This window comes from Silurus meridionalis, chromosome 8 (genome assembly GCF_014805685.1).
Source record: "Silurus meridionalis isolate SWU-2019-XX chromosome 8, ASM1480568v1, whole genome shotgun sequence".
NCBI classification, from domain to species: domain Eukaryota; kingdom Metazoa; phylum Chordata; class Actinopteri; order Siluriformes; family Siluridae; genus Silurus; species Silurus meridionalis.
Window position 1 is genome coordinate 10,878,099 of NC_060891.1, and position 26,102 is coordinate 10,904,200.

At 35.3% G+C, this 26,102-nt stretch overlaps 1 protein-coding gene across 6 annotated transcripts in view; it reads left to right on the forward strand.

The window, feature by feature from the left end:
• The window catches only part of eml1 (EMAP like 1), a 43,427-nt gene that overhangs the window by 13,877 nt on the left and 3,448 nt on the right, over positions 1-26,102 (forward strand). For 2 of the 6 annotated variants that reach the window (XM_046855529.1, XM_046855526.1), the window contains exons 2-18: positions 8,091-8,273; positions 9,703-9,829; positions 12,135-12,185; positions 15,311-15,445; positions 15,704-15,732; positions 17,501-17,527; positions 19,673-19,802; positions 21,161-21,310; positions 21,883-21,952; positions 23,196-23,306; positions 23,542-23,637; positions 23,828-23,962; positions 24,067-24,166; positions 24,501-24,652; positions 24,836-24,961; positions 25,769-25,900; positions 26,010-26,077. In XM_046855529.1, coding sequence (XP_046711485.1) covers positions 8,091-8,273; positions 9,703-9,829; positions 12,135-12,185; positions 15,311-15,445; positions 15,704-15,732; positions 17,501-17,527; positions 19,673-19,802; positions 21,161-21,310; positions 21,883-21,952; positions 23,196-23,306; positions 23,542-23,637; positions 23,828-23,962; positions 24,067-24,166; positions 24,501-24,652; positions 24,836-24,961; positions 25,769-25,900; positions 26,010-26,077 — 1,822 coding nt within the window. The remainder of the gene's footprint in view (positions 1-8,090; positions 8,274-9,702; positions 9,830-12,134; positions 12,186-15,310; positions 15,446-15,703; positions 15,733-17,500; positions 17,528-19,672; positions 19,803-21,160; positions 21,311-21,882; positions 21,953-23,195; positions 23,307-23,541; positions 23,638-23,827; positions 23,963-24,066; positions 24,167-24,500; positions 24,653-24,835; positions 24,962-25,768; positions 25,901-26,009; positions 26,078-26,102) is intronic. The other 4 variants (XM_046855527.1, XM_046855528.1, XM_046855530.1 and 1 more) reach the window with 4 other exon arrangements.

A 26,102-nucleotide genomic window follows, 5' to 3' on the forward strand; every position in this document is an offset into this window, starting at 1 on the left:
TGATTTCCATTTAAACAAATGCTATTAAGAAAATAACTCTTTTCATGCTGCTGATTTATTTCTAGACCCACTTTGATTTACTAATTTCTTCTACACTGTCATTTATAGTGCTGTGCAACAGTAAAGATAAAATGCTGCCTTTTACTCTGGAGCTGCTCTCACTTTGTACTGTACTGATAGCAGCTTTGAACACATCTTTTATTTGAGAACAACACACACACTAACGGCTTTCTCCAACAAACGTTCTCCCCCCCACCTCTCTGTCGCTTTCTCTGTCTCTGTCTCTCTCTGTCTCTCTGTCTCTCTCTGTCTCTCTCTCTCTCTCTCTCACTCGCTGACCTGTCTAGGCTGCACTGTTCAATTGCCTTTGCTGTTTTTCATCCAGTTCGTTCATTAGTTACAAGTTGATTCAATTCTCTGACATTTATGAAGATATACAAGATGACCTACTTTAAAAATCACTCACTTTCACACACACACACACACACACACACACACACACACACACACACACACACACACACACACACACACAAAATCACAGCAGGTTCAAAGCAAGAGCTTCAGACACATGGCTCTGTTTTTGTTACTGAATCCTGTGTGCTATTATGGAGTGTCTTATTAAAGAGGTAGTTTTTTCTTGTTGTTTGCGTTGTGTTTTGGTGGGGGATATTCCACACCCTGATTCCTCATAGGTTTGCCTGAACAAAGAATTTCTTTTGGAGACTGTCAGGCAGACAAGATAATCCAAATTGTTTCGACTGTATTTTGACCATGACTTTGGACAAAGGGATTCTTGTCATGCTGATTAGATTGTAACCATTTGATTGTTTTTTTTACCCCTGTGTCATTGTTTGCTTTAGTATTACAGTAGAGTAAAGAAAAGATTTGCGTGAATGAGCTTGAATTGCCACAAATAATGCAGCTTGGCTTGGGTGATTATATGGACACATTGTAAAGCTTTGCAGTTCAAATAAAGCTTCCCATGTCTAGTTTGAAATTAGAGTTAGAGATAGATTCTGACGTCATATACAAAAGAATACAATCTGGCTTTCTGCATATTAAGCTATAGTTACTATTAACGTGAACATGTGCTCTTATAGGGAAAAAAACGTAGCAATTTTTAATTAAGGAATCACTTTAATCAGTTTATAGTTATATTATGGGGTTATAAACAGTCACTCCTCTGTCCTATACACTCTCTCTTTGTTGAAAACATACTGATTGTTACAAGGTGCTTACAGGACTCCTCCTATAAATATAAAAAAAGAGAATCATTTACTTTGCTTGCTTTACAGTAGCAGGCACTAGTGTCAGGGTTGTTCTGTTTTACTAAAATAATCACCACTTTCTAACTAAATGAAATTAAGAATTAAGTAGCAGTCTGGTATCATCTGTTATAATAAGGTATAATGCAATATAAGGCGACTGAAGTTTTTACAGCAGTGCACAGTGAATAGTGACATATTACAAGCCTTTTGTAACATCCACCATATAAACTCTTAGAACAACACAATTATTTGTTATACACCATACACCCATCTATTGTACTGTACAGTGTGACCAGTTGTACTCAGTGACCTTTTGTCTGTGTGTATGTGTGTGTAAGTGAATCTGGACTCTCACCCTGATGCTGAAGCTAAATAGAGCTTTGTGCATGAGGCAGGAAAACAGAACAGGCCATTGGTTAATGCTATGATCCATGTTTCCTTTTCCGAGTGCTCTGCATTTTGCTCCAGCAAACCGACCTCATTTCCTCACCTCATTTGTTTGGCATCTCGTTTGTTACTGTCCTTCTTGAGGAGATTGTGAGCTAGCCTTCTTGCATGTCACTGCCAGGTCTGTATCTATCCCTTATTTCTATGGGCACGATTAAGGTCAGAATGTTGAGGGTGAACTTTTAAGAGAATTTGACCGATATGTATGATGTTGCTTAGCTGTGCTAGCTGTGATAGAGTAAATAGGATGATTCTGTGTGTCCTTGAATGTATAATAAAGGAAACATGATGTTTGTTCCATTTTACATTTAATTGTTGGTGCTTGTTGGTATATATTTTTAAATTATACATATTTTGGCATGTCTAGTTTTAGTTGTTTAAAGTAAGAAATGATTTAATATTAGCTTTTAATTACAAGGTATTGTTAATATCTAAATCTTGTGCTGTAGACATTACACTTGTTCTAGTGCACAAACTGGCAAGATACAGCAATCATTAAAGACTACAATAATTTACTTTGAATTATTATTCAAAAATGTATTTTATTTATTTGTAAAAAATTGTTAAATAACTGGAAAAAAACCATAATTGCTGATGTTTTAGAACGTTCTGCAAGGAAAACATTGATGCAAGAAGCATCATTTTGCTCTTTGTATGTTTTGCTCTTTCTGCTCTTTCTGCTTTTTTTGGATATATATGACAATCCCTTTAATTAACTTAAAGCAAGAGAGAAAAAATGTTGCTGAGGGAATGACTGTTTATCGCTTTTAATATGTTATAACAGGAACTAGCTTTTTCATGGATGTTCCTGAGCAAGAATAGGAGATGTTCTCAACTCTAGCATACTAATGTGTCATATCACACCACCCCATTGCTGATTATTTTCCAACAAAAGCATATACAGCCATTAGTGTTTTATTTATTACTTAATGCATGCCTGTGAAGCAATTTAGAGCTTTTGGTTTTCGGTTTCTTGGATATTGGGTAAATGGGGACTAACTCATTGAGTTAAAACAACAAACTATAATAAAAATAGTGCAAATTTTTAACTCATGTTGTGCATGCCTTTAGCCATTTTCCTCTGGTTCTTTCTGGCAGTTGCTACAGTAAATGCGACACTAAAGTGCTTTATAGCTTCTGTAGACAACACGCTGTGTAGATGCTAAACACCCCACTCAGCCCCTGACAACAGCCCTTACATGGCCACACATCAGAGGGAGAAAATCAACACTTGGAGCTTAAGGATAAAAGCGAGTGGGATTGGTTCAGCATCTCTCTAATTGTCTTGCATGCTCCTCTTACTCCCGTATGAGAACAATGAAGCTTCACAGCACAGTTGTGCCATTAATCTAAAGAGCAGCAGTCGAGCATGGCATTGAGCTGGTACCACCTTATAGCATCTAAACCATTTTAGTGTTTAATGCCAGAAACTATTAAATACTAACCTAGGATAAAGCAGCCAAAGAAGGGTGTGCCACCTTAATAAGCTGAGTGTTGCTGATCTCAGGTTGTTCGAGGACAAATTGCTGTCCCTTGAGAGCTGTTTGTCCCTCTTCATCAACTTTCTTTTCTTCACCCCTCCCCCTTCCTTCCTCATCTTCTTCCTGAGAGGTCACATGTGAAGTCTCTCTAATGATTCCTCAGCTGTTTTTAGCTCCTAAACAAGAGACGTGCTAGTTTCCAGTGTGTGTTAATCTTAACCAGATCCAGTGATTAGCTTGTTCATCTTTTGTTCTGAGTTTCGATTCTATTATATTATTATTATTTTTTTTTTTATGTGCTCTATGACATAACTGAAGTAATTACACCTGAGTCATTGACACAAGACACCAGGTTCATTTCCATCTGATGGCACAGCTTCAAGACAAGCACTGACCTTGTAACTGTGACCTGGAGTTGTGAAAACAGAAAGGTGTGTGGGGGGGAAACAAGCTGTTGTAATTCATTTATAGAACATAGACCTCTGCTCTCCCTTCCACTCCCTTTTTCTGCATGAAGGGTTCATGGATAATGCTGGCTTATTGATTGAAGAAAGCACTGATTTGCGTGTTAAAATCCAGAGAAAATAACATTGTTTTCAGTTATGCTAAATCAAAGGAGGATTGCAAGAATGCACTCTCAACGCTCAACAAGAAAATGTAATAATGTACTGTGCACATTATTAATTATTTATAGTGTCTATATTGTATACCCATTAACTTCATATGATTTTTTTTAACATTCTTCACCTATATCTGCCTTGTATATCTTTTACAAAATTATAGCATTTTAATTCGGTACATCTTCATATCAAACAATCCAGTCAACACACTGCATAATAAAGTAGACTATTTATATAATTATATAATATTATTGTATAATTACATGAGGTGTGATAAGTGTTTTATTTAATCAAGCCCACTCTCTCTCCTCTAAAACAGTTGTGTTCTTTTAATCTCAGATCAATAGGGGCAATAGATTTTTTTGGCATCTTTGAGGAATGTTGTATTTCATGAGCCACTACCTGTGTATTAGTCCAAGATTAACAACAATGGCTATGGTCAGCAGCAATTGGGGAAATAGAAAATCCCCCCAAATCTGAAAAGTCTGGTATATGGGAGCACTGCAGGGTAGATTTTATGATGCTTGTGGTCAATGAATTGTGGACCAGACCACTACAAGTGTGCAGAAGCTGCCAAATATGAATGCAAAATACTGGTTTTAATACCACAAACATGTCTGACATCACCCTTTCTGTCAGTCTCTGGGTGTCAGTATTGTTTGTTTAGTACTAAGATATGCTTCAGATGGCTTGTGAGCCACCTAGTGAAAGCTAAGCCATGTTTCCTTTTGTTACATAGTAATGCACAAATGTTATTATATAGTGCCAGCAGTCTGAATTGATCATGCAAACAGTCATCAAGTTTCAATTATTGTAGAATGATGAATGATTCAATTAAATAAAAATGGAAACCTAAGGCTGCATCGGAAATGTAGTCTATTGAGACGCCGCCGTGTCATATCCAATTTGAATTTAGTGTATTGTTACACCTCTAGTTTTTGTATGTTTGCCTTTCTGTCTATGTTTTTTCTTTCCGAGTACTAACAAGAGAGTACTACACGTCTATTTTCGAACTGGTCCAGAAAAAAAATCACTCTGGATTGTATAAATACATTAATAAAAAGCTTTAAGGCCTAGAAAAAAACACTTGCTGTTCTAATCCTTTCAAATCTCCTCATCAAGCTGCTCTTGAATGGTTTTGTGTTGGGAGCTCAGAGTATTGGGATTGATTCAGGGAGGTCAGCTGGTCTCTGCTAACCGAGACTAAAGATGTATTATTAATGAGTTCGGTACACTATGAGGGAGACTTTCAACGGATTCATTTTGCTTTGATAATCCACCAACAACCGTCTTTTCAACTGTCTGCACACTGACACTGGATGTAACAGCAATCAGTGGTAATTGCACACACAGTGCATGTTACAAAGTCAGAGACTCTGCCAAAAGACAGAAATGAAGTGCGATCAGTGAACTCGTTTCCTTGGTCTGTATACTGTGAATGAAAATATGTGTTTTAATGAATTACAATTAAATGTTTTACTTCTTGCTCTGACTAGTCTGAACTGAAATTCAGTAAGAAGAAAAACGAGTCACTTAGCCTGAATCATGAGGTTTTAAAATCAAATCAAGGAAATGAATTAGAAAAAATGGAGCAGATGCAGTGTTTTTTCATTGTATATGAATGTTTGCAAATCTGGATGTTGTCTGTAATATGCAGATTTGTTTTTTTTTTTGTTTTTTTAAGCAAGCAATCATCTTAGAATTCTCTCAATTTTACACTTAAATGCTTTTTTGTGGTCAAATAGGTTTTCTAATTAATTCTGCCCATCATTAGCGATTGAGAACGTTTTATGGAACACATTTGTGTTTTATGAAGGATATCCTTAAGTGTGTGTTTAATTGTGCATCACGTTCTTTTAGAATAAAATTTTAATCGTAATTAAGGCATGCTTTTAGAGCAAAGTGGAGCAGTGATGGTTTAAAGGAGACCCGATTAAATGAAAGCTTAACAGAAGCACGTCATCAAACACGCGCTAGAAATAAGGGTGCAGGAGATATTGACACGATTTTATATTCCATTTAATCTTCTCTGTTTAGACACTTGTATAAAATTCTATGCTCATTAGGAGTCCTGAGCTGCCTGCTTTGGAATAAAATAAAGTAAGGAAAGGAAATGAACACTAAATATATTCCTAGGTTGTTTTTTTTTTTCATTAAACCTTTGCCTTTTACAACATAAATGTTTAAGGTTTGGGGCACAGAGCTGTGGGGCTGAATGTTCACATTCTTATCCTATTCCTACTGCTAATATCTAGGTGTTAAATTAAAGGCAGCTTCATTGATCTGCTGCCTTTCATAATATTCTTCATTATTCTATTTTTTCCTTATCATTTTAATAACACTGCAGGTTTTCCATCTGAGAAATTTCTACAATCATTACTACAACCAGAATAATGAGGCATTTTAATAAAGGCATGATGGCAAATCTGCTTGAGCTATCACAAATTAACCTTGAAGGTCAATTGTCTCTTTTTGTCTTTTTTTTAATAGATTGAAACAGACAATAAATTCCAATCAATGTGTACTAGGTGTTTTGACTTTCTGTAATATATATTAAATACACTTTTGTAAAAAAAAAAGATTTATTCAACAGGGCGAAGCAGGCTCTTGTAAGTAATTAATCATTAATCATTAGTGCACAGTAATCAGAGTAATTGTTAAAGTAGCGACGGGAGCTGAATTTTTAAGTGAAGTGGCTGGAGGTTATTAAATGTGTGTGTGTGTGTGTGTGTGTGTGTGTGTGTGTGTGTGTGTGTGTGTGTGTGTGTGTGAGACAGGCTTATGAACATGCAGATAATATGGGATAGGAAACTTAATCAGTAGCTACAGTTTTTTATTTTATTTTTTTATTTTTTATTAATTTACTTAATGAAATGGAAATGGAAATTTTTATATGTGCATTATTATACAAAAATATATTTAATCACTGTCTTCTTATATTACAACTAAAATAAAATTTATCAGTTTTTAAGTCATGTTTTGCCAAATGCAATCTGAGCATTAAGGACGTTTTCGTTCAGACCTTTAGCAATATTTACTATGTTACATTATTGAATATGATTATAGCGATAGGTATGTTGTGATTTCTACAGACAGACCAGCATTAAAGATTTTAATAATAATAATATTGTATTAGTGATAAAAATATTAATAATAATATAATATTGGGTTTTATTAGTACAGTCATATATTTGGTTACACTCAATCTCACTAACGTATTTCTCTTACCATCACCATTAATTATGTTAAGAGCACGGAATTCTTTAAAAACTATTGCTTTTATTACCCTATTACTGTAGCAGCTGCTTCCTTCTTTTGCATAATTAATGAAGACATTATTGTCTCAAAGAGAGCTGGTGGTATCAATGTTTCATGATGTTTATGTGCTTGTGTGTGTGAGAGAGAGAGTTAGAGAGAGAGAAAAAGTATACAGTAACGTGAGCAGATTTGTGTGGAATTAAAAGCGGAGGTATTCTAAAACATCTCCAGCTGGGCCTTTTTTCTTTTTCCTGGCTCAACAAAGAAAGCACAGCCATTACTCTTATGGAAACTCAAATACATTTCACATGTGATTGTAGGTTATTCAAACGGACTTGTGTGAGTCATCCATGATCACATGAAGGTTACATTTTAACATTATTCCTTGTAAATGCACTTAATGTAAATCTTGAAGTGGGATCTTCTGCCTTAATGCTACTCCTGTTAATGCTCTCAGCCTGTTGCTGCATTGTGGACGGTACTGTATACAACTGACTGATAGAGAACACGTTTAGCATTGTGCTGTATGCATTCAAAGACCTGAGCACCCGTGAGGGGTAAAGTCTGCACTGGTATTTCCTGTAAACTGCCTCAGTGATACATGTGCAGTCGAGTTTGTTGTCTAGATGTCTACTATATACATGTAATATTAAATAACACTTACTGAAAAACTGAAAACCGTAAAAGGTTCCTCAATTGTCATTATACGCATTTTTAGAATATTTCTGAATACTGCATACAGAAAATGCTAGAAAATGCTGAATCAGTAGAATAGAAGAATATAAAAGTAGAATAAAATAGAATTTTGATCAAATTAGGAAACATCTATTAAAATTCATGTAATACTACATTACTGATATTTTAATATTAATACAATGTATAAAATATATAAATCTTTTTCATTTAAAACAAATTCTCATTTACTAATCATTTGTTCTTGATATATCATTAATAAACAATGTATCTGCTTATCAGTGTTATATTACCACATGCTTGTTTGTTGTTGTTTGTAGATGACAGTGCTTCGGCAACCAGCAGCATGGAGGTGACGGACCGACTCGCATCCCTGGAGCAGCGTGTACAGATGCAGGAGGATGAGATTCAGTTACTTAAATCAGCATTAGCCGATGTGGTGAGGAGACTCAACATCTCAGAGGAGCAACAGGCCATGCTAAACAGGAAGGGACCAACCAAAGGTAACATATGTTTATAATATATATATGTTTTTATGATGTATCACATGCTCTATATATTTGGATTTTTTTGGGTTTCTTATCCCATTCTAACCATTTTTAGTATTCATATTTTTTTTGTTTGAGTGAGATATTTATCGAAAAACAATGTTGATTATTTTATCTGAAGCAAATTACAGAGTACAACTGAACAATCTTGATGGACATCCTTGCCCAACAGTGACAGCAGTGCAGAAAATTAAACTGACAATCTTCCAAGGAGTAGTAGCCCAAAACCCATTCAATTCCCATACTGTTACCTTTAGATTTCACTCTTCTCTTTCATTTTAAAACGAATCAGGGATGAGAAAACCTCCCACTGCAGAGAGCAGTGAAGCTGAATCAAGCACAGAGGCAGTTTGTGTTGTTTATTATACAGGACATTCGGCTGTCACATCACTAGAACTCCACACTGCAATTGGAGAATTAATGGTTATTTGAAAACCTTGAAAAATATTTTTGATGCACTGTATCAATTGTGGTGTGCAATAATTTAGCACATGTATAATGTTTGATTCTAGATGGTCTGATTTGTCATCATTCAGCATTGCTAATCCCACTTGTCTATGCAGCAAAGGGGTTGATAATAATTGGGGTTGCGTTTGATCTGAATCAAATAGACACACTTTTGATATCAGTCACTTTTTAATTAGGTACGGAAAGTTGCCACGTACTGCCAGACACACTTCTGTGTTACCCATCTCTGATCGACACACCTTCGTTCTATTTTCTCTGTTCTCTTTGTGTCTGTGTGCGAAGTGTTCATATAGTCAGTCATATCTGCCTACCTGCAGTTTCATAGATTTTTCTGAGGCCTTTCCGATTATTCTCTTTCTCTTTTCCTGCTTTCCTTTTTCTTTTGGCATCTCTTTCATCTCCTTTTGTAGGGTTTCCCCAAATCTGCTACTTATACATTCAGAAGCCAAGAGAGAAACATGAAAAACTCTCATAAAATCTGCATCCATGAATTTTTAATGAGGCTAATATAAAAAGATTCCTCTCTTACTCTTTGCTATCAGCAGTTACACGTTCAGTATACTTTAATGAAGCTAAACTGGAGCAAGGTATACTCAACACACATGGTCTATAATAAATGATAAATAATCCTGGTAATAATGAACAGGTCCCCTATAGTGCTGAAGAATGAAATTCCAATTTGTATGAAATCTGCGTAGATAAGTCCCAATAATGCGTGTAATGCCGGGTACACTTTGCAGGTCATGTGTTTATTTATTACTTATTTTAATATCGATTACTGGACAGAATTTTAAGTGTATGCTTTGTTTATGTGATGTAGGTTTTTTGTTAAATGTGTTCACATTTTATAAGAGTCTCTGAATGGACTGTGGTAAAAACAGACGTCTCGCCTGCTTTCTGATCTTTAATCTCACAGCCAGGCCAATGATTGCAGCACTGCCATTAAAGCATACAGTACACAATGGCAACGTCTTACCAAAGAAAAGCGCCACTCTGCTGTCACCCTCAGGCTCCAAGAAGGACAATACACCAGCAACCAAAAGGTGAGCGATTTCAGGTTTTGTTTAAATAACGCCATACTTTTGGCTTAATGGTACATTAACTTTGTTCAAACAATTATTTGTAAAATGCATCGTATAAACACTTTTTTCTTTTTTTATTGGACCTCAGAGACAAATTTTAAGGTCTGAAGCACGATAACATTGTAATAGGATTTTTAGGTAGCTTAGATATGTGGGTCAGGACATCATTAGGCAATACAGATGGTAATGATCGACCCTATGTTCAGTCAGCTTTTACATTTTTTTTAATGGGCAAGAAAGAAACAGAAAGATCTATCAGCTTGCTTAAGCCTTACATTCCTATACCATGTTCCTTTTTTTCATTATTCATAACCAAATACCAGTATATACTGCATGTAAAACATTAAATGTGAGGTATATAAAACATACATACATGTAGATTTTAAGTTTATCTGACTGTTCTCTAAGGAGATGAATGAATATACATACAAGTATGTAAGTACATAGGAGAACCTTGACAAAAGGTTATTGTGAAAATAAAAGTACACCATCTTTGAATTCTGTGGTTTTATGCATTAAGATAAATATCTTATACATTTATAAATCAGTTTAATCTAAATATAATTTTATGAAATTATAAAAATAAAAATCATTTCAAATGAACAATAAATAACACGTTACACCTTGCCATTGTTTATTTTTTCACAAAAATCAAGCTGAAATTGAATTAATGTGTGGGGAAAAAACGTAACACTATCACCCCTCCAACACTGTGTTCGATAGCTAGTATGCTGTGTTTGTGCTGATATGTTGCATTTGGATTTCCCCAAATGTGGCACTGTGCATTATGGTCAAACATCTCCACTTTGGTCTCACCTGTCCAAAAGACATTGTTCCAGAAGTCTTGTGGCTTGTTCAGATGCCTTTCCAAACCTCAAATGTGTTGCCATGTTGAAAAAAGGCTTTCTCCTTGCAACCCTTCTAAATAAACCAATGGTAAATTTGACAGAAAGGACCATTTTAATTCAAACCCCTCAAATTAGGTGTCGAATTATGTGGAAGCTTAAAATTGTTTTTCTTTAAAACATGTGCAGAATTTAAGATTAAGGAACCTTTAAAGAGGTTGAGTGCTCTTAACAGTCAGATCATCCAGATGTCCCAATAAACAATACATTATTATACAATTATTTTAATTTGAATATTTCTCTACTTTCTGCATCTCCTGGACCAATCAGATCCATTTTTTTAAATGCCAGTGTGTCACAGGAGCCTGATAATATAATGTGTCTCCAACACACATGTCCACTGTGAATAAACCTGACATTTCTCATGAGTAGCAGGGTAACAGCCGCTATGGCCATTGTGGCGATGTCAGTCTCAGTCTGAAAGAATAACTGTGAGCAATAAGAATGAATAAAGGTGATCCGTCTTCCTCCTGTCACAAACACATATAGAAACACACACACACCCACACACACAAATGCACACACAGTTGCCTGTCTTGGAGCTCAATTATAAATTAAAGACATATGAGACAATGGATGTCTGAATGGTGTGTTAAAGGGCCAAGGTCAATAAAGTAGTTGAGTATAAGAATGAATGCATGAATGAAGACGCATATTATCATACATGCATATGTAATACGTTTGTATAATATCGATTTTGAGAAACGAGCATTATATAAATGGTGGCTGTGAAAAAGACCTGCATAGTATGTGAATGTTAAGGAACAAAAATGCTGATAATGCATAAAACCTTCCTTTGATTTATATTTTATATTTTATCCTCTTAGCACATCATCACACTATGATTTAGTTTTTATGTTTAAAAATATCATTTTATGATGAAAAGCATCTCTTTTGTACATTTTGTAAAAATGTATCTTGGAGAAGAATGTTTTCATGTCTTGGGTGGAAACAAATGTACCCACAAGGATAGGAATGTCTGACAGTTCTGGCCTTGTTCAGCATTTTGGCTGGCCTTATAAGGAAAGAATTGCTTTTTATTTTTATTTTTTTTATTAAATAATTGATTTACTAAACTTGAAGTTTAAGAGGAATATATTTAGTTGTAGACACAGAAATACAGTTATCCATTAAGTATGGCAAAAGAAGGTCCTCACAAGTATATAAAACTGTGTGTGTGTGTGTGTGTGTGTGTGTGTGTGTGTGTGTGTGTGTGTGTGCTACAATCTATACCTAATACATTTACACACTATCCTTCTACTTTATCTTCCAACGTCTCCCAAACATCCCAAAGCCACCTGTCTTTTCCCTATTTATCTTGATCTTCTTCTCTGTTCCTTTGCTGCATGCTCTGTGTACAGTGTGTCCAGTCTGTCCAGCTTATCCAAGTTTCCACTTAAGCCATCCTACAGGTGAGAGTATGTGTTCTCAGACATTTCCTATATTTCTAGATATCAATAAACTATTTATATATACCTATATATAGAGTACACCTCTCACATTTCTGCAACCATATTATTATATGTTCTCAAGGGACAATACTAATGAAAATTAGATATAGTTTAGAGTGGTCAGTATGAAGTTTGTATAGCAGTATAGATTTACTGTCCTCTAAAAATAACTCAACATAAAGCCATTATTGTCAAAATAAGTGGCACCAAAAGTGAGTACACCCTAAGTGAACATGTGTGAGTACCATATCTAGCACTGCCTGAATCCTCCTGAGCATGGAATTCACCAGAGCTGCACAGTTTGTTGCTGGGATCCTCTTCCACTCCTCCATAATGACATCATGGAGCTGTTGGATGTTAGAAACACAAAGCTTTTCCACCTTCCACTTGAGGATGCCAACATGTGTTCAATAGGGTTCAGGTCTGGAGACATACTTTGCCACTCCATCACCTTCACCTTCATCTTCCATAGCAAGGCAGTTGTCATTTTGGCGGTGTGCTTAGGATTGTTGTTATGTTAAAAATGGCTCATGTTCGGCTTTAGGATGTCACAGTACATGTTGGAATCCATGTTTCCCTCAGCCCCAGACCACGATGTTATCACCACCATGCTTGACTGTAGGTCAAGCGGACCTTCCACTTCTGCAACCTTTGAAGTAATGCTGACAGCAATCAGACATGGGTTTTGAAGTTAGCTTCTACACATAGTAACACGACGTACAGCTAGTATCACTTAAGATGTACACTTTTTTGTTGCCAGCTATTTTGACAATAATGGAGAAGATATACTAAAGTGGTTGCCTAAATGTGAGAGGTGTACTCACTTGTATATACAAAAATACTATCTTTGTACATGGTCTAGTCATTCGGGAGATATATACAAAACCATTTTGCTCAACGTTCTTTCTTACATAGACCCTGGATGCTCTAAAATCACCTAGGAAATAATGAGTTCAGTTTCAGGAACTGAACATTCTTTGGCCTCATCACAAAACTCCCTAGTTTCCACAATCATCAGTTTCTCCCTTAAAGCTCCCACTTAATTCGCAATTTCTCTGATGACTGAAAGTGGTATAGTCTCTTAATTAACTGAAAGTGTGCTCAGATTTAGTGCTCGAAGTTTTATTCTTAACAAAAGCACCTCTTCATGCTTAAACATCCAGCAGCTCAGCTTTACACAGGATAACATCACTAGCCAGTGACTGACCTGAAAGAGCTTTGTCCATGCAGCTTGGATTAGGCTTGGCAACCAAGAAGCTGCTGACTCAGCATTTTTCTTTGTTTTGGCATTTTAAAAGAGCAGCCATTCTCTGTCCAGGCCTTCATGTCCACTCTATGCCATTGCAAACCAGGTGACATGGGTGTATCATGGGAAAGCAAATAAAAAATATGCTGGCTGGTCCAGATATATCCAGCATGTGGCTTTGTTGTCAGTAAATGGAAAGACAGAGTATTTAAAATAACAGTAAGTGTTAGTGGGGGGATATGTAATGTGTTATCTCCCCAACACCATTTCCTGAGTTAATGTTTACGCTCATGCACAGGGCCAGTTCCTGAGTAAGATTCAGCCTGATATGTTTTATTGTTCAAGTAATTTCTCAATCAAGGTTCAGCTACAAAATTTGTTTTTCAGTGTTATTTTTCTAGTGTTCCATTGCGTTCAATTTGGTGATTAATATAAAATTACACCTATCTTTAGTTTACAAACAGAATCTTAGGGTGATTTAGCTTCCCAGACTTCACTTAAATTGAAGGGGTATTAATTATCAGTAAGCACAGGGGCAAATAAATTGCCAGCACAGGCGCCTAGGACAAGAAGTTTAGTAAAATTACTAACTTCCCTCTGGCATCTACCATAGAAGACTTTATGTTTGTTGAAATGCATCATGCAATTATAGGTGACACAAAGTACCTAAAACCTATGGTGTGTGCTACTCTGTTCTTCCTCCTTCTACCTGCTCAAGTATATACAGTACTTACTGCAAGAGTGTGGTCTGGCTGTTTGGTTGGAAGGAGCTATTTTTAATACACATTTATTTGTTCAAGCAGATGCTAAACATTATTTTTATAATCTTAAATATGAAGGGATGTGACAACAGTGACTAGAAGCACAACAGAGATACTGTTATATTTCTTTAATGCTAACACCTGATCACCTTACTTTTATACATGTCAAATGCAAATGAAGATGCTAAATCAGTTACATGTGACACAAAACTGGAACACTACATTTTTATTATGAGCACAAACATGGAATCCTTCAAGAGACAGTATCATGAGATTTTTAAATAACTTTTTTTTCTGTAGTCTGTAAATAATTAGATCATTCTGCCTTGAATATCAGTGATTTGTAAAAGTTCATATGCTTTCCATCACTGAAGGACAGAGAACTATGTGATTTCTAGGCAGAGAGAGACATAGAGAGAAAGAGAGGACACCTGACCATCACACCCATATATGCTTGGTGAACATCTCGTTACAGATTTTCTCTCTTTGCATTCTGGAAAGACCTTCTACTAGACATGGTATGCAGTATGCAGGTATATGGCATTTAGTAGGGTTGATGTCAGGCTTTTGTCTTGGGCAAATTATTCAAATTTTTTTGTTCAGTTCCCCTTTATTTTAGTAATAGAAATCTCTAGTGCTTCAGCAAAAAAAAGTTTTTCAAGTTTTTTGCATATTGGGTGCAATGCTCAGGTGTCAACAAACGTTTGGTCATACAGTGTAGCTGATGTAGGTAATATCAGGCCGTAAGGTGTCTTGTGAACATTCCATAACATTCAACTATAATGGATACAAAGCACAAGAGGCCTTCAAAAATTAATTTTAAATGGTAAACAACTTTAAATCACCAGTGTATAAAAGAAGTAAAAAAAAAATGTGCGATGTACCGTTATAGGAAAATAATTAACCTCTGAAAGGAATCAGAGTTTTGACCTGTTTGTTTTAGCTAATGAATTGTTTATTTGTCGACCCTGTATTAAGCATGTTCCATTCATTGTAATATATTTTTTCTTTTCATATGATATTTCACTTTTACCCATTACACAATTTATAACGATTTGCCACCCTTTGTATTTTCTCAGCACTGTGAAAAGAACAAGTTCATCAGAGCTTCTGGGCCCCAGCAGTAGAAAAGAAGGAGGAGGTAAAGCCGAGAGCAACCGTACACGCACCACCTCAATTGGAAGCAACTCAAGCGGCAAGAGAGTCAGTGAGAGGTACAGTAACCTTTGAACCTTACTAAATACAGCTTATATTTTTTAATTAACAAAACATAACTGGTGAATATTGTTGTAAAATGGGCTTAACTACAAAAAAATATACACCTAATAAAGCCCACAGTTATAAATATATTAAAAAGATAAAATTTTGCAGTGCTAACGTGAAAAACACTCTCTGGTCAAATTAACATTGCATTCACAGGTACATGCACTTTATTTGGTTTTAAGTGCTTTTATTTCTTTCACACTCTGCAGCAAACAGAAGGAGCCTGTATTCAGTGCTGGTAAGTGACACATGTCTCATAAACTTGGTGATAAACACATTAAAATGTACATTTACAATTTACAATTTACATTACAATTGTTTTAATAGTACACAAGGCTTAAATATGACTTTTCTCATTAGAATAGTCAATTATTAATGAAGACTTATCTGCAGTTTATCATCTATTTACTATCTTTACACACACACACACACACACACACACACACACACACACACACACACACACATATATATTTATATATGTGTGTATCAGTCTGGATGGCATGGATGAAGTGTGTTGGTTGCGCAAAGTTTATTTCTGACCAATCGCTGACCATGCGTACATCTATCCAGGAAAAACAAAACAAAAAAGAATGCATAATTATGGTGTATTTTCTATAAATTATTTAGGTACACTATACACTATACACTATATGGACAAAAGTATCAGGACACTTCCAGCCATACTGTATGTGGTTCTTCTCCAAACGGTTGCAACAAAGACGAAGGGACACAATTGTCTAGGATGCCCTTGGATGTGGTGGCATTACATTTTCCCTTGACTTACTGTAAACTAGGAAATCCAAACCTGTACCAGCATAACAATGCCCCTGTGCACAAAGAGCTCTATGAAGATTTGCTTTACATGGTTTATAGTAGAAGATCTTGAGTGGCCTGCTATAGAGCTCTGACCTCAACCCTACTAAACTACTTTAGGATGAATTTAAACACTGACTGCACCCCAGACCTCCTCGACCTACATCAGCACCTGACTTTACTAACATCCTTGTGGCTAAATAAGCACATACTGTATATCCACAACTACACTCCAAATCTAAGTGAAACATCTAAGAACAATGGAAGATATTTCACCAGAAAAATGCCATTAAATGTGGAATGAGCTGTTCAAAAACAAGACATAGGAATCTTAATGTCAGGTGTCCAAAAAACGTTTGTCCGTATAGTGTATCTGTAATATTGTACAATTTAATACACAAAAAAACATTATTATATGAGAAAATATTATTTTAAATATATGTTAAAATATAATAAATAAATAATATATCATTAATATATTAAATATATATTAAATTATCTCAGATAATACAAAACACAGTGAGAGTGTGTAGTGTTCTGTGTATGTTGGTGGATTACACATTTTAATCCAATCAGCAAAATACAACCACATCTATCATCAGTAACCCATTTTTCACCCATTTACAAATACTTTCTCTTTTGTTCTAACATAATTGTGTTTTTCTTTACTTTTTGGTGATCTGCTTTTCTTAACTAATACACATATAGAGTGCCATTTACATTACAAGTCTGTATCATTTTCTGTTGATTTAATTGCATCTCAGATTTAAAGACAGCACACAGCACATTGGGCAACTAAAATACAAAGTGTATAAAGGGTGAACATCACATTCATTTAATTTAATATACATATACATGTGCCTTTCATTTAAATCCTGATTTTTCATCACACTGGCCTACACTATCTGGGACCTGGAATTGTATACAGCATTTATTTAATGTTTGACCATGTTAGGTAATCCTTGATTAACTGACGGCATCACAAGATGTTACCTAAATTAACAAAATAACACATTAACATAATCAGTTTGTTGCATAGAACAAAGGACCAGAAAGATGTCTCCTTTAAGGTCCTTGCAGAGTAATTAAGAAAGGTCTAGGAGCCAGTGAGCCAGGATCTATCTGTCTCTCTCCCTTTGTAAAGAGCCTTTTTACACAGCCTCTGTCTCTGTCTGTGTACACTCAATAAGGGATGCGGCGGGTGACACATTGCAAAGGTAGGCCCTGATCATCAACCATCACTTACCCAAATGGCTCTGTGGGCATTGTGTCATCCATAAGCTTAAAGACATCCATTAGATCCTCCTGCTCTGAAGACACTCTCAGAAATAAGGGTACTAAACTGTATTTTTCCATTTTTACTCAGAGGCTCCTGTATGTTTGATATGTATCTGTTACCAGGAAAATTGATATAATTTACCTTTAAGCTTTAAAGGTTCTGCTTTCAATGTAAAAGACACAAAATAATTGCACAAAAGGTAGGCCAGCTACAAGGAATAGTACAGTATAGTATCCTGTTTTCTAAAAAGTGTATAAATGTACAATAAAATTGAGTAGCTTTACACTACACTGTTTAGCATTTTTCCAGCTTCATCATATAAAATGAAACCTCTGAATGGTTTGATAGTTTGATAAGTCGTTTGGAAATAGATAACCACAAAACAGTGCAGTGTTTCGCTTCATTACAACAAGAATTCGGAATCCAGTGGGGCAATAAGACAGGCCTTTTTTTTATTGTACAAATTCCTCAGTAGATTGTCTCAGAGCAGTTTGGACTAGCTTAAAATGGCACAAAATGCACTAGATCCATGTTTGGTGTAAAGGCATGGGTTGATCTGATGGATGTGTGTGTAACAGACCCCCAAAGTGCAATCCTTCCAAATCGACTAATGAGCACTCTGCCTAACATGCATCGAGAGTGTTGTCAGCCTGTGGTTGATTGCTTGTTAACCTGCTAGAGGCACACTGTGTGTTTGCTCACAGCCCTCAATGCCTATTTTTCACATGCACCACAGGAGCCCACATTCTCCTGCAGTTACCCAGCAGCTCACTGAAAGGCTTGCTGGCAGTAGGAGTAAAGCTGCTTTCACTCCATACACCTTTAATCATTCTATCAATCTTTTAGAGGCATTGCATTTTTTAAACTGTTTTTGCCTCTGAATATGCTTGGGCAATCTTCTTGTCATGAGTGTGTAGCAGTTTTAGATGCTGTGAGAGTTTGGTCTATGTCTGTTGATGAGCTCCCATGTTATTGATGTGTCTGCTTGCCCTACTTTACCCTTTCACAAGAAATATGATGCCCAAATTAAATCCCCCTTTCCCACACTGGTTTGTGATCCAGTAGTTTATTTTGTAGAAGCCCTTGTGTGTTGAATGTGCTCATGTCAGAGAATAAAGAAGATAATTTTTATTTTTATTTTTATACTCCATCCAACTTCTTTGCCATTTCCCCAATGCCATCACTTTACCCTAGTGACTGTGCAGATCTACTTGCATCAGCCAACTATAAGGACCACTTCCACTGAACCCTGCACATCAGCTGTGCCCTTCAAATCTTCACTCATTTCCCCAGAGGCCAAGATTTCACCCAGCAAGGCAACACGGTCCAGGGTCGGAATGGCTGTCCCATTTACTCTCTCACCGAAGAAGTGTCCTTCTCATTCCACACACTCACTATTAGACACATCTAGTTACAGGAGCCCCATCAAATCCCCCAGCCAATACTTTCAAATCTGTTACTAATCCATCTTATAGTATTGATAATGGGAATAGTGGTCAGTGGTTAGTATGTAGTGGTAAATAACAGCTTAGATTTGTTTTGTTGTTTCTCTCAGTCTTTCTTTTTCTTATATGTTTTTAGTGGTTTTCTGTTTAGCTGTTTTGTTTGACTTTTTCTGCATGCCACTCACCATTTCTGACACTTTTTTGTCTATTAAATATTAATCAGTTTTAATTATGCCTGTTGGACCTACTATATATGTTTCCCTCATCCGCTTTGCTTGCATATTTGTTTTCTTTAAATGTGTATCTATTAAACTGTAAATCCAAGAAACTGCACCCTTTTCTTTCTTTTTATTCATTGTTGACATAAAAAATAATAGTGCAATGATAAATTCATTGACAAAACATTCAAATTCAAAACAAAATTTTATTTTTATTTTTTTTTTTATTTTTATTTTTTACATTTTCTTACTTGTTTTAACCTTGCACAGCATTGCATACCACACTTACACTGGTTGATAAATCTTTAATGGCTCGGTGATTCATATCGCTATCATTTGTATAGAAATCTTTATATAAAATCGGCCTCCCAGTGAGATATTATTCAATTTTCTGTGCTGAAAATATGTTGCTTTTTTTAGATGAAGGCTATGTCAAAATGTATTTGAAAGGAAGACCCATTACCATGTACATGCCAAAAGAACTGGTTGACACATACTGTCTAGAAGCAAAAGCCGATCTGCCTCCTAAGAAACTGAAGCTAGATTGGGTGTATCCTTTTGTGTGTGACCTGTATGTTCACATCAGTAACATGATGGTAGGTTCCAAAAGCATGAAAGTCTGTGCATGTTTTTTACTTTTTAACCCATATAAAATTGCCTTAGATGTGAATCATTGTATGAATATGTGCATGGATTATTGTGATGAAATAGATTGCCATTTCAGATTGTATTCCCAGCTAATGCCCAATGTTGCTGGAGCAGGCTCTGGATGCTTAGTGATATAGAACAGAATACAGCAATTAAGATGAATGAATGAATTCATTATTTGATGAATATGTTAACAAGATCTAAATGGGGTAAATCTACTGATACATGTTGCACAGTAGCACTGTGAGTGCAGGCTATGTCTTTAAATATTTTGCATAAATACATGAATTTGTAATGGAAAGAGAAATTCTGAGAATTGGTGATGGGAATTTATACAGTAGGAGGTATGCTAAGAAGATAGTAGCACATTAGACATGGCCTTCCCCCCACCCAAATTATAGGTATTTCATAACTATATAATAATGTGAGATGGGGATTACTGAGTATTTCTTTTTTTTTTAACAGTCAAAGGAACTAGTTACTTGGCCAGGTGGAAATATTCATTCATGTCTAGAAAAATATAGTGACATTGCTCTTAAGAAAGATGGAACCAGCTCTTCTTATACAAAACCAACTTGAATTTTTTTAGGTATGTATTTACGCATCATTTTTTGTAAAATAGATCTTCCATTTCTTTGGCTGTTATAATGAAGAGCAAAGATTCACATTTTTTAGTTTTTAAGTTAAATTAAATTATGTAATCTTTGGTGTTTATTTTTTTTTCAAATTGTGTACCAGTGTAAATCTATTTTCATGAGAAATACACAAACAAAAGTTTTCCTGCCTGCAGTTGCTCTGATTTACAACTCAGAAATACAGTTTGGAGGCATTTTGCGATCTTGTGCATAATGCATCTCTGTTTCAGCAAGGAGGTCATGATAAGCCTGAAGGCGAAATCAACTTGTGGGATTACTTGTACATCAAAGGATAAGAAGGAATGGTCTTTTAACATAATTTAACATTTTGTTCTTTTCTTACTTATAAAATTTACAAGGAAGACCAATTAACCCTTTTATAGTGTGTAGGCTAAAGCCAGCTTTTATTCTTCATTGCTGCAGCCTGTCAGTGTTGCTGCAGGTCTGTTCTCATCATACTCATGATTTATCCCCTTCACAACATAATGGATTACACAGTTTTAGTCACATGTCTCTAGAAACTCAGTGATTACCTTGTGGATTTAGTTACAAATGTTGACAATGAATTATCTGTCAGTGCCAGAGGTTTCCTTGGAAATCGATTTTGTTCTTAACCGAAAGTTAGCTATGGCTACCGGGGCCGTGACTGTCGATCCAATCTGTATTTGCTCCCCACTGGAGAGACGATTTATTTTATTGCCTCTGTGGTGGTATTGTACAACGTAGATGAGCAGTTGCAGAGACACTACACTGGACATACTGATGACATCAAATGGTAAGAGCTAAACTTGTACACTACCTCTGGATGGCATTTGATTGGTATGCAAACGCCATCCACCAGTTCAAGCTTTATTTATAATATAAATAAATGTATACTATAAATAATAATCTATACTACTAAAAAACAATTCAAAACCATAAAGCCTGGCTAAAATATAAGCAAATTTCAAATGAAAAAAGCTGTTGAAATATCTTTTAGTTTGACTCCACTATGATTTTCACATTAAAGGACAACTCAGTGAAAAGTTATTTAACTGAGCATCTTATTGTCAAAATCATCCACATTACGATTGTAATTAAGTGACACAATGTTTCATTGTAATTTCTTTCATTTGTTATGAAAAACAATGGACATATTCACAGTAAATCAGCATATACATAACTGGGTAAAATTACATGACTGGGTTTCTTGTGATAATTTTTGTGACTTTTTACACAGGTAAAACTGTGTAAATATTTAACAAGTGGAGATATTGTGACTGTTGTAGCAGTCTTGGGTATGTACTTTTCATTTTTGTTCAGTACTATTAACAACTGTCCTTTTGGTCTCCCACTTCCTCTCCAAAGTCTAGCTGTTCATCCTGATAAAATCACCATAGCAACAGGACAAGTGGCTGGAACCTCTGCGGATGGCAAAGTAAGAGAGTACATAATATCACAGACACTGACACTGAGCTGCCTTGAAAGATGTCCACAATGAAAACTGTCATTGAATTATTTTGTCTTCTCCTCAAGTGCCTTTCTGAAAGAGCCATAAGAGATGAATAACACTTGATGCCAAATTTAATGTAGACCTACTTTTTAAATTGTAAACAACAACAACAAAAATTAATTTAATTAGTAGAAATTAAATACTAAAATCTTTGGAAAATATTCACAGTTCCCTAAAGCAGAGCGTGTAGCATCCAATTAAAACTATACACCATACATTGGGTGTACTGAACATCTGTGCAGCAAAATCCAACATTTGCATTTTGATGTTTAATACAGTGCAGTTAAACTGTAGATTTGCACACATCCATTTTTTATTATATTTTAGTTACAAATTTAAATAAAAACGTATACACTCATATGCATATAAAAGATCCATAAAATGACCAAAAGCTGGTGCACACTTGACCCATACATGAGCCTTCCCCAGCTTGTTGCCAAAAATGACTAGAATTTGCCTTCCCTGGAACTTAATGGTCCAAACATTTTCTCAGATGGAAATGAATATTTCCCAGACACGTGTGCCATGCAGGATTTCAATGAAAAGGAATGTAAGAGAGAAGCTAATAGTCACACAACAAGATTTGCAGGATAACTTGAAAGCTGCAGGATATACAGACACAGAGTGCAGTAAACTTTGAACTGCACCACAATCATTTGTGCAAAAAATTATTGAAACAAATAAAAATTTATTTTTAAAACATCATATAACATGAAACAATAATTAAATACATTTTGCCTAATAAAAAGGGGACTGTTGCTCTGCAAATGGTACTTACACATTATTAATAGAACCATAACATGGAGTGATATCAATGTTCAAATTAATGGGATCTTTAATCTTTAAAAAGAAACAGAATTTAGGGAGAATATTACAACATTTCAACAACTAATCCTACACTCAGTCTACTGAAACTTTATAAAGTACTTTAAAAATGTGACTCCATTAGTATGATCATTGTAACCTTGGGGACCTAAAGCAAATTTGCCAAACATTTTCTTTACTTATTGCTTCATCTCTCATATGTAAACTTTTAGAGTATGTAATTCTAAATGTAATTAAAAGTGCTTGAGTAGACACTAAGAATATTTTGTATTGTCTCAATGCTAACCTTACTTTTGTATTTTACACATGGATAATAATATAAAGGGTTTTGTTTTTTTTGCAGCAGTTAGCCCCACATGTTCGTGTTTGGGACTCTGTGAGTCTAAACACACTGCACGTTCTTGGAACTGGCTTTTTCGACAGAGCTCTTGTGTGCCTCTCCTTCTCTAAGTCGGTAAGGGATATTTACACACATATATATATATATATATATATATATATATATATATATATATATATATATATATATATACACCGTAGTATACAGTATATACTTACTATACTCAACCCATGCACTATACTGTATTTTGATATTTAACATTTTTTTTACAGATTAAAGAAAGAGAGCTGTTGTTTAACTCTCCAAATAATGATCAAAATGTATTTGTGTCTATATTTTAACCATTTAGAATGGAGGCAGCTGGTTGTGTGTAGTGGATGACTCCAACGATCATGTCCTTTCAGTATGGGACTGGCAGCGAGAAGAGAGACTCGCTGATGTTAAAGTATGTAATTTTAGTATACACCAACATCTTAAATAACTACTTAGAGAAAGTTATTGAACTGTAAATCTGACCTTTAGTCATGTATAAAGCATTAATCATTGTATGCAAATTACTAAATATTGGTTTTTTTTCCCATATTAGATTCCAAATCAAATTTTAATCACTGTTTTTCCACACATTTTTATTACAGTGCTCCAATGAGTCCATTTTTGCTGCTGATTTCCATCCAACAGATGCAAACATAATTGTAACATGTGGGAAGTCCCATCTTTGCTTTTGGTCCCTTGAAAAAGGCTCCCTTCTAAAGAAACAGGGCTTGTTTGAGGTAAATTTACAGATCACAGTATATATTTCCGGGTGGGGGTGTACTCTATAAACATTGAAAGTCATTTTGAAAGTAATACCAGGCTATATTTATGTTTCTTGCAGAAACAAGAGAAGCCCAAGTTTGTCTTATGTGTGACTTTTTCAGAAAATGGTGACGCTATCACTGGTGACTCCAGTGGAAATATACTTGTTTGGGGCAAAGGTAAAGAATTCAATGATAGAATTGAGGACATACAGTACTTTGTAAAAGAATTGCTGATTTTAAAGCTTGGATGGATATCAGATCATGCATAATGCATTCTCTAACCACTGCATATACACATGTTGAATATTTCATAAAAATGTTCGAGTTATTTGTAACGTTGTGGTCTGTGCTTTGCAAACTGTAACAGTGAAACATCTGCTTCTACGAAATTTGATAATAAATCAGTGCTGCTTTGCTGAGCAGATCCATTATATGCCCATTGTTTTTGACCTTCCATAGAGTGAGGTTAATGCTTGCTAATGTGGTTCACTGCTCTGTGTCTGTCTTGAAGGCTCTAATCGCATTAGCTTGGCCATTCTGGGTGCACATGAAAGCAGCGTGTTTGCTCTGTGCATGTTGAGAGACGGCACATTGGTTTCAGGTGGGAAAGACCGTATGCTCACTTCCTGGGATGGAAACTACCAGAAGATTCATATGGTCGAGGTGAGTCACTGTAATGCAACCTTAATACATAGAATGAAATTATGATTTCATATTTAACATTAAAAAAACATGTACTGTGCTGATTATATTTAACTAATGATTTATATTCAAGTGAATTTGCATAAAAACATACAGTAGACAGTACGAATAATATTAGTTTTCTGCCTCTGTATGTTTTCTTAGGTTCCTGAAATGTATGGGCCTATTCGTACAGTTGCTGAGGGAAAGGGAGAAACTATTCTTATTGGAACAACTAAAAACTATATCTTGGTGGGCAATCTGAAAGGGGAATTTACTCCCATTACACAGGTGAATGATGAAAGTTATCTTGCAGATAACGAAAACTTGGAATAAATTAAAGCTATGTAACTCATTGTCTTTTTTTTTTATCTAATTTCGTTGTACAGGTGATTCACACTTATGCTTAAAGATATTTTTACTGATTTACTCATTTTATTTACTGAGCCTATTTTTTCTATAATTAAAGAACTCTAAAAACAACACTTGCTTAATAAATAGACATTAATAAATCTAAGCTAAAACTTTTAGTGTATATTCTGCCATTAAACATTTTACATTTTTTGACTAAGCTTCATATTTTGGTTCAATTCAAGTAGACATTATCACTGAGCAGCGTTACTGAAATCTTGAGGTGGGTTCAAAATTAGATCTGCAGTCAAAATGAAACCTGTTCTTCTCACCATGTGGATTGCTGTGCAATTTATGCACCACATTTGCATGCAATATGTAAATATGTTTTTAAAGTATTTATTAGATTGACTACGACTTCTGTATATTGTAAATATATTTGTTATTCTGACTGCACCTTGTATATAGATGTATTTTTTTGTACTTATTATTATTTAGAAAAGTCTGCACCAAGATAAATTCCTTGTGTGCCTGATTATAAAGTACTTCTCTTCCACTATTATATACTATCAAGTCAAACAGTACAAAGTGTGTTGCAAAAGAAAACAATTATGTACATTGTAATTTATGATTACAGCAGCAGTTAAACTGTAGCCAGACATAATTATCTATAGATAATAATATCCATAGGTAAATAATTTTTTTATTTACTACCAACTGAAACGTATATGTATGATTGTTTATCAGGGCCATACTGATGAATTATGGGGCTTAGCTGTGCACCCACTGAAGCTGCAGTTCCTCACCTGTGGCCATGATAAACTGGTCAGTCTATGGGACTCTGAATCCCATCAGCCACTATGGACCAAGACACTGGAGGTGAGGAGAAACCACATCATACATCATATAAGGACCAATATGTAGGTCTGAGTTAAATTTGGCACATGATTGAGGTGATTGAGGTCTGCGTTTGTGTTTATGTGGATAGGATGCTGCTCAGTCTGCCGGCTTCCATCCCTCTGGGGCAACCGTTGCCATAGGAACACAGACAGGCAGGTGAGAGAGGCTGTCCCCTCACAGC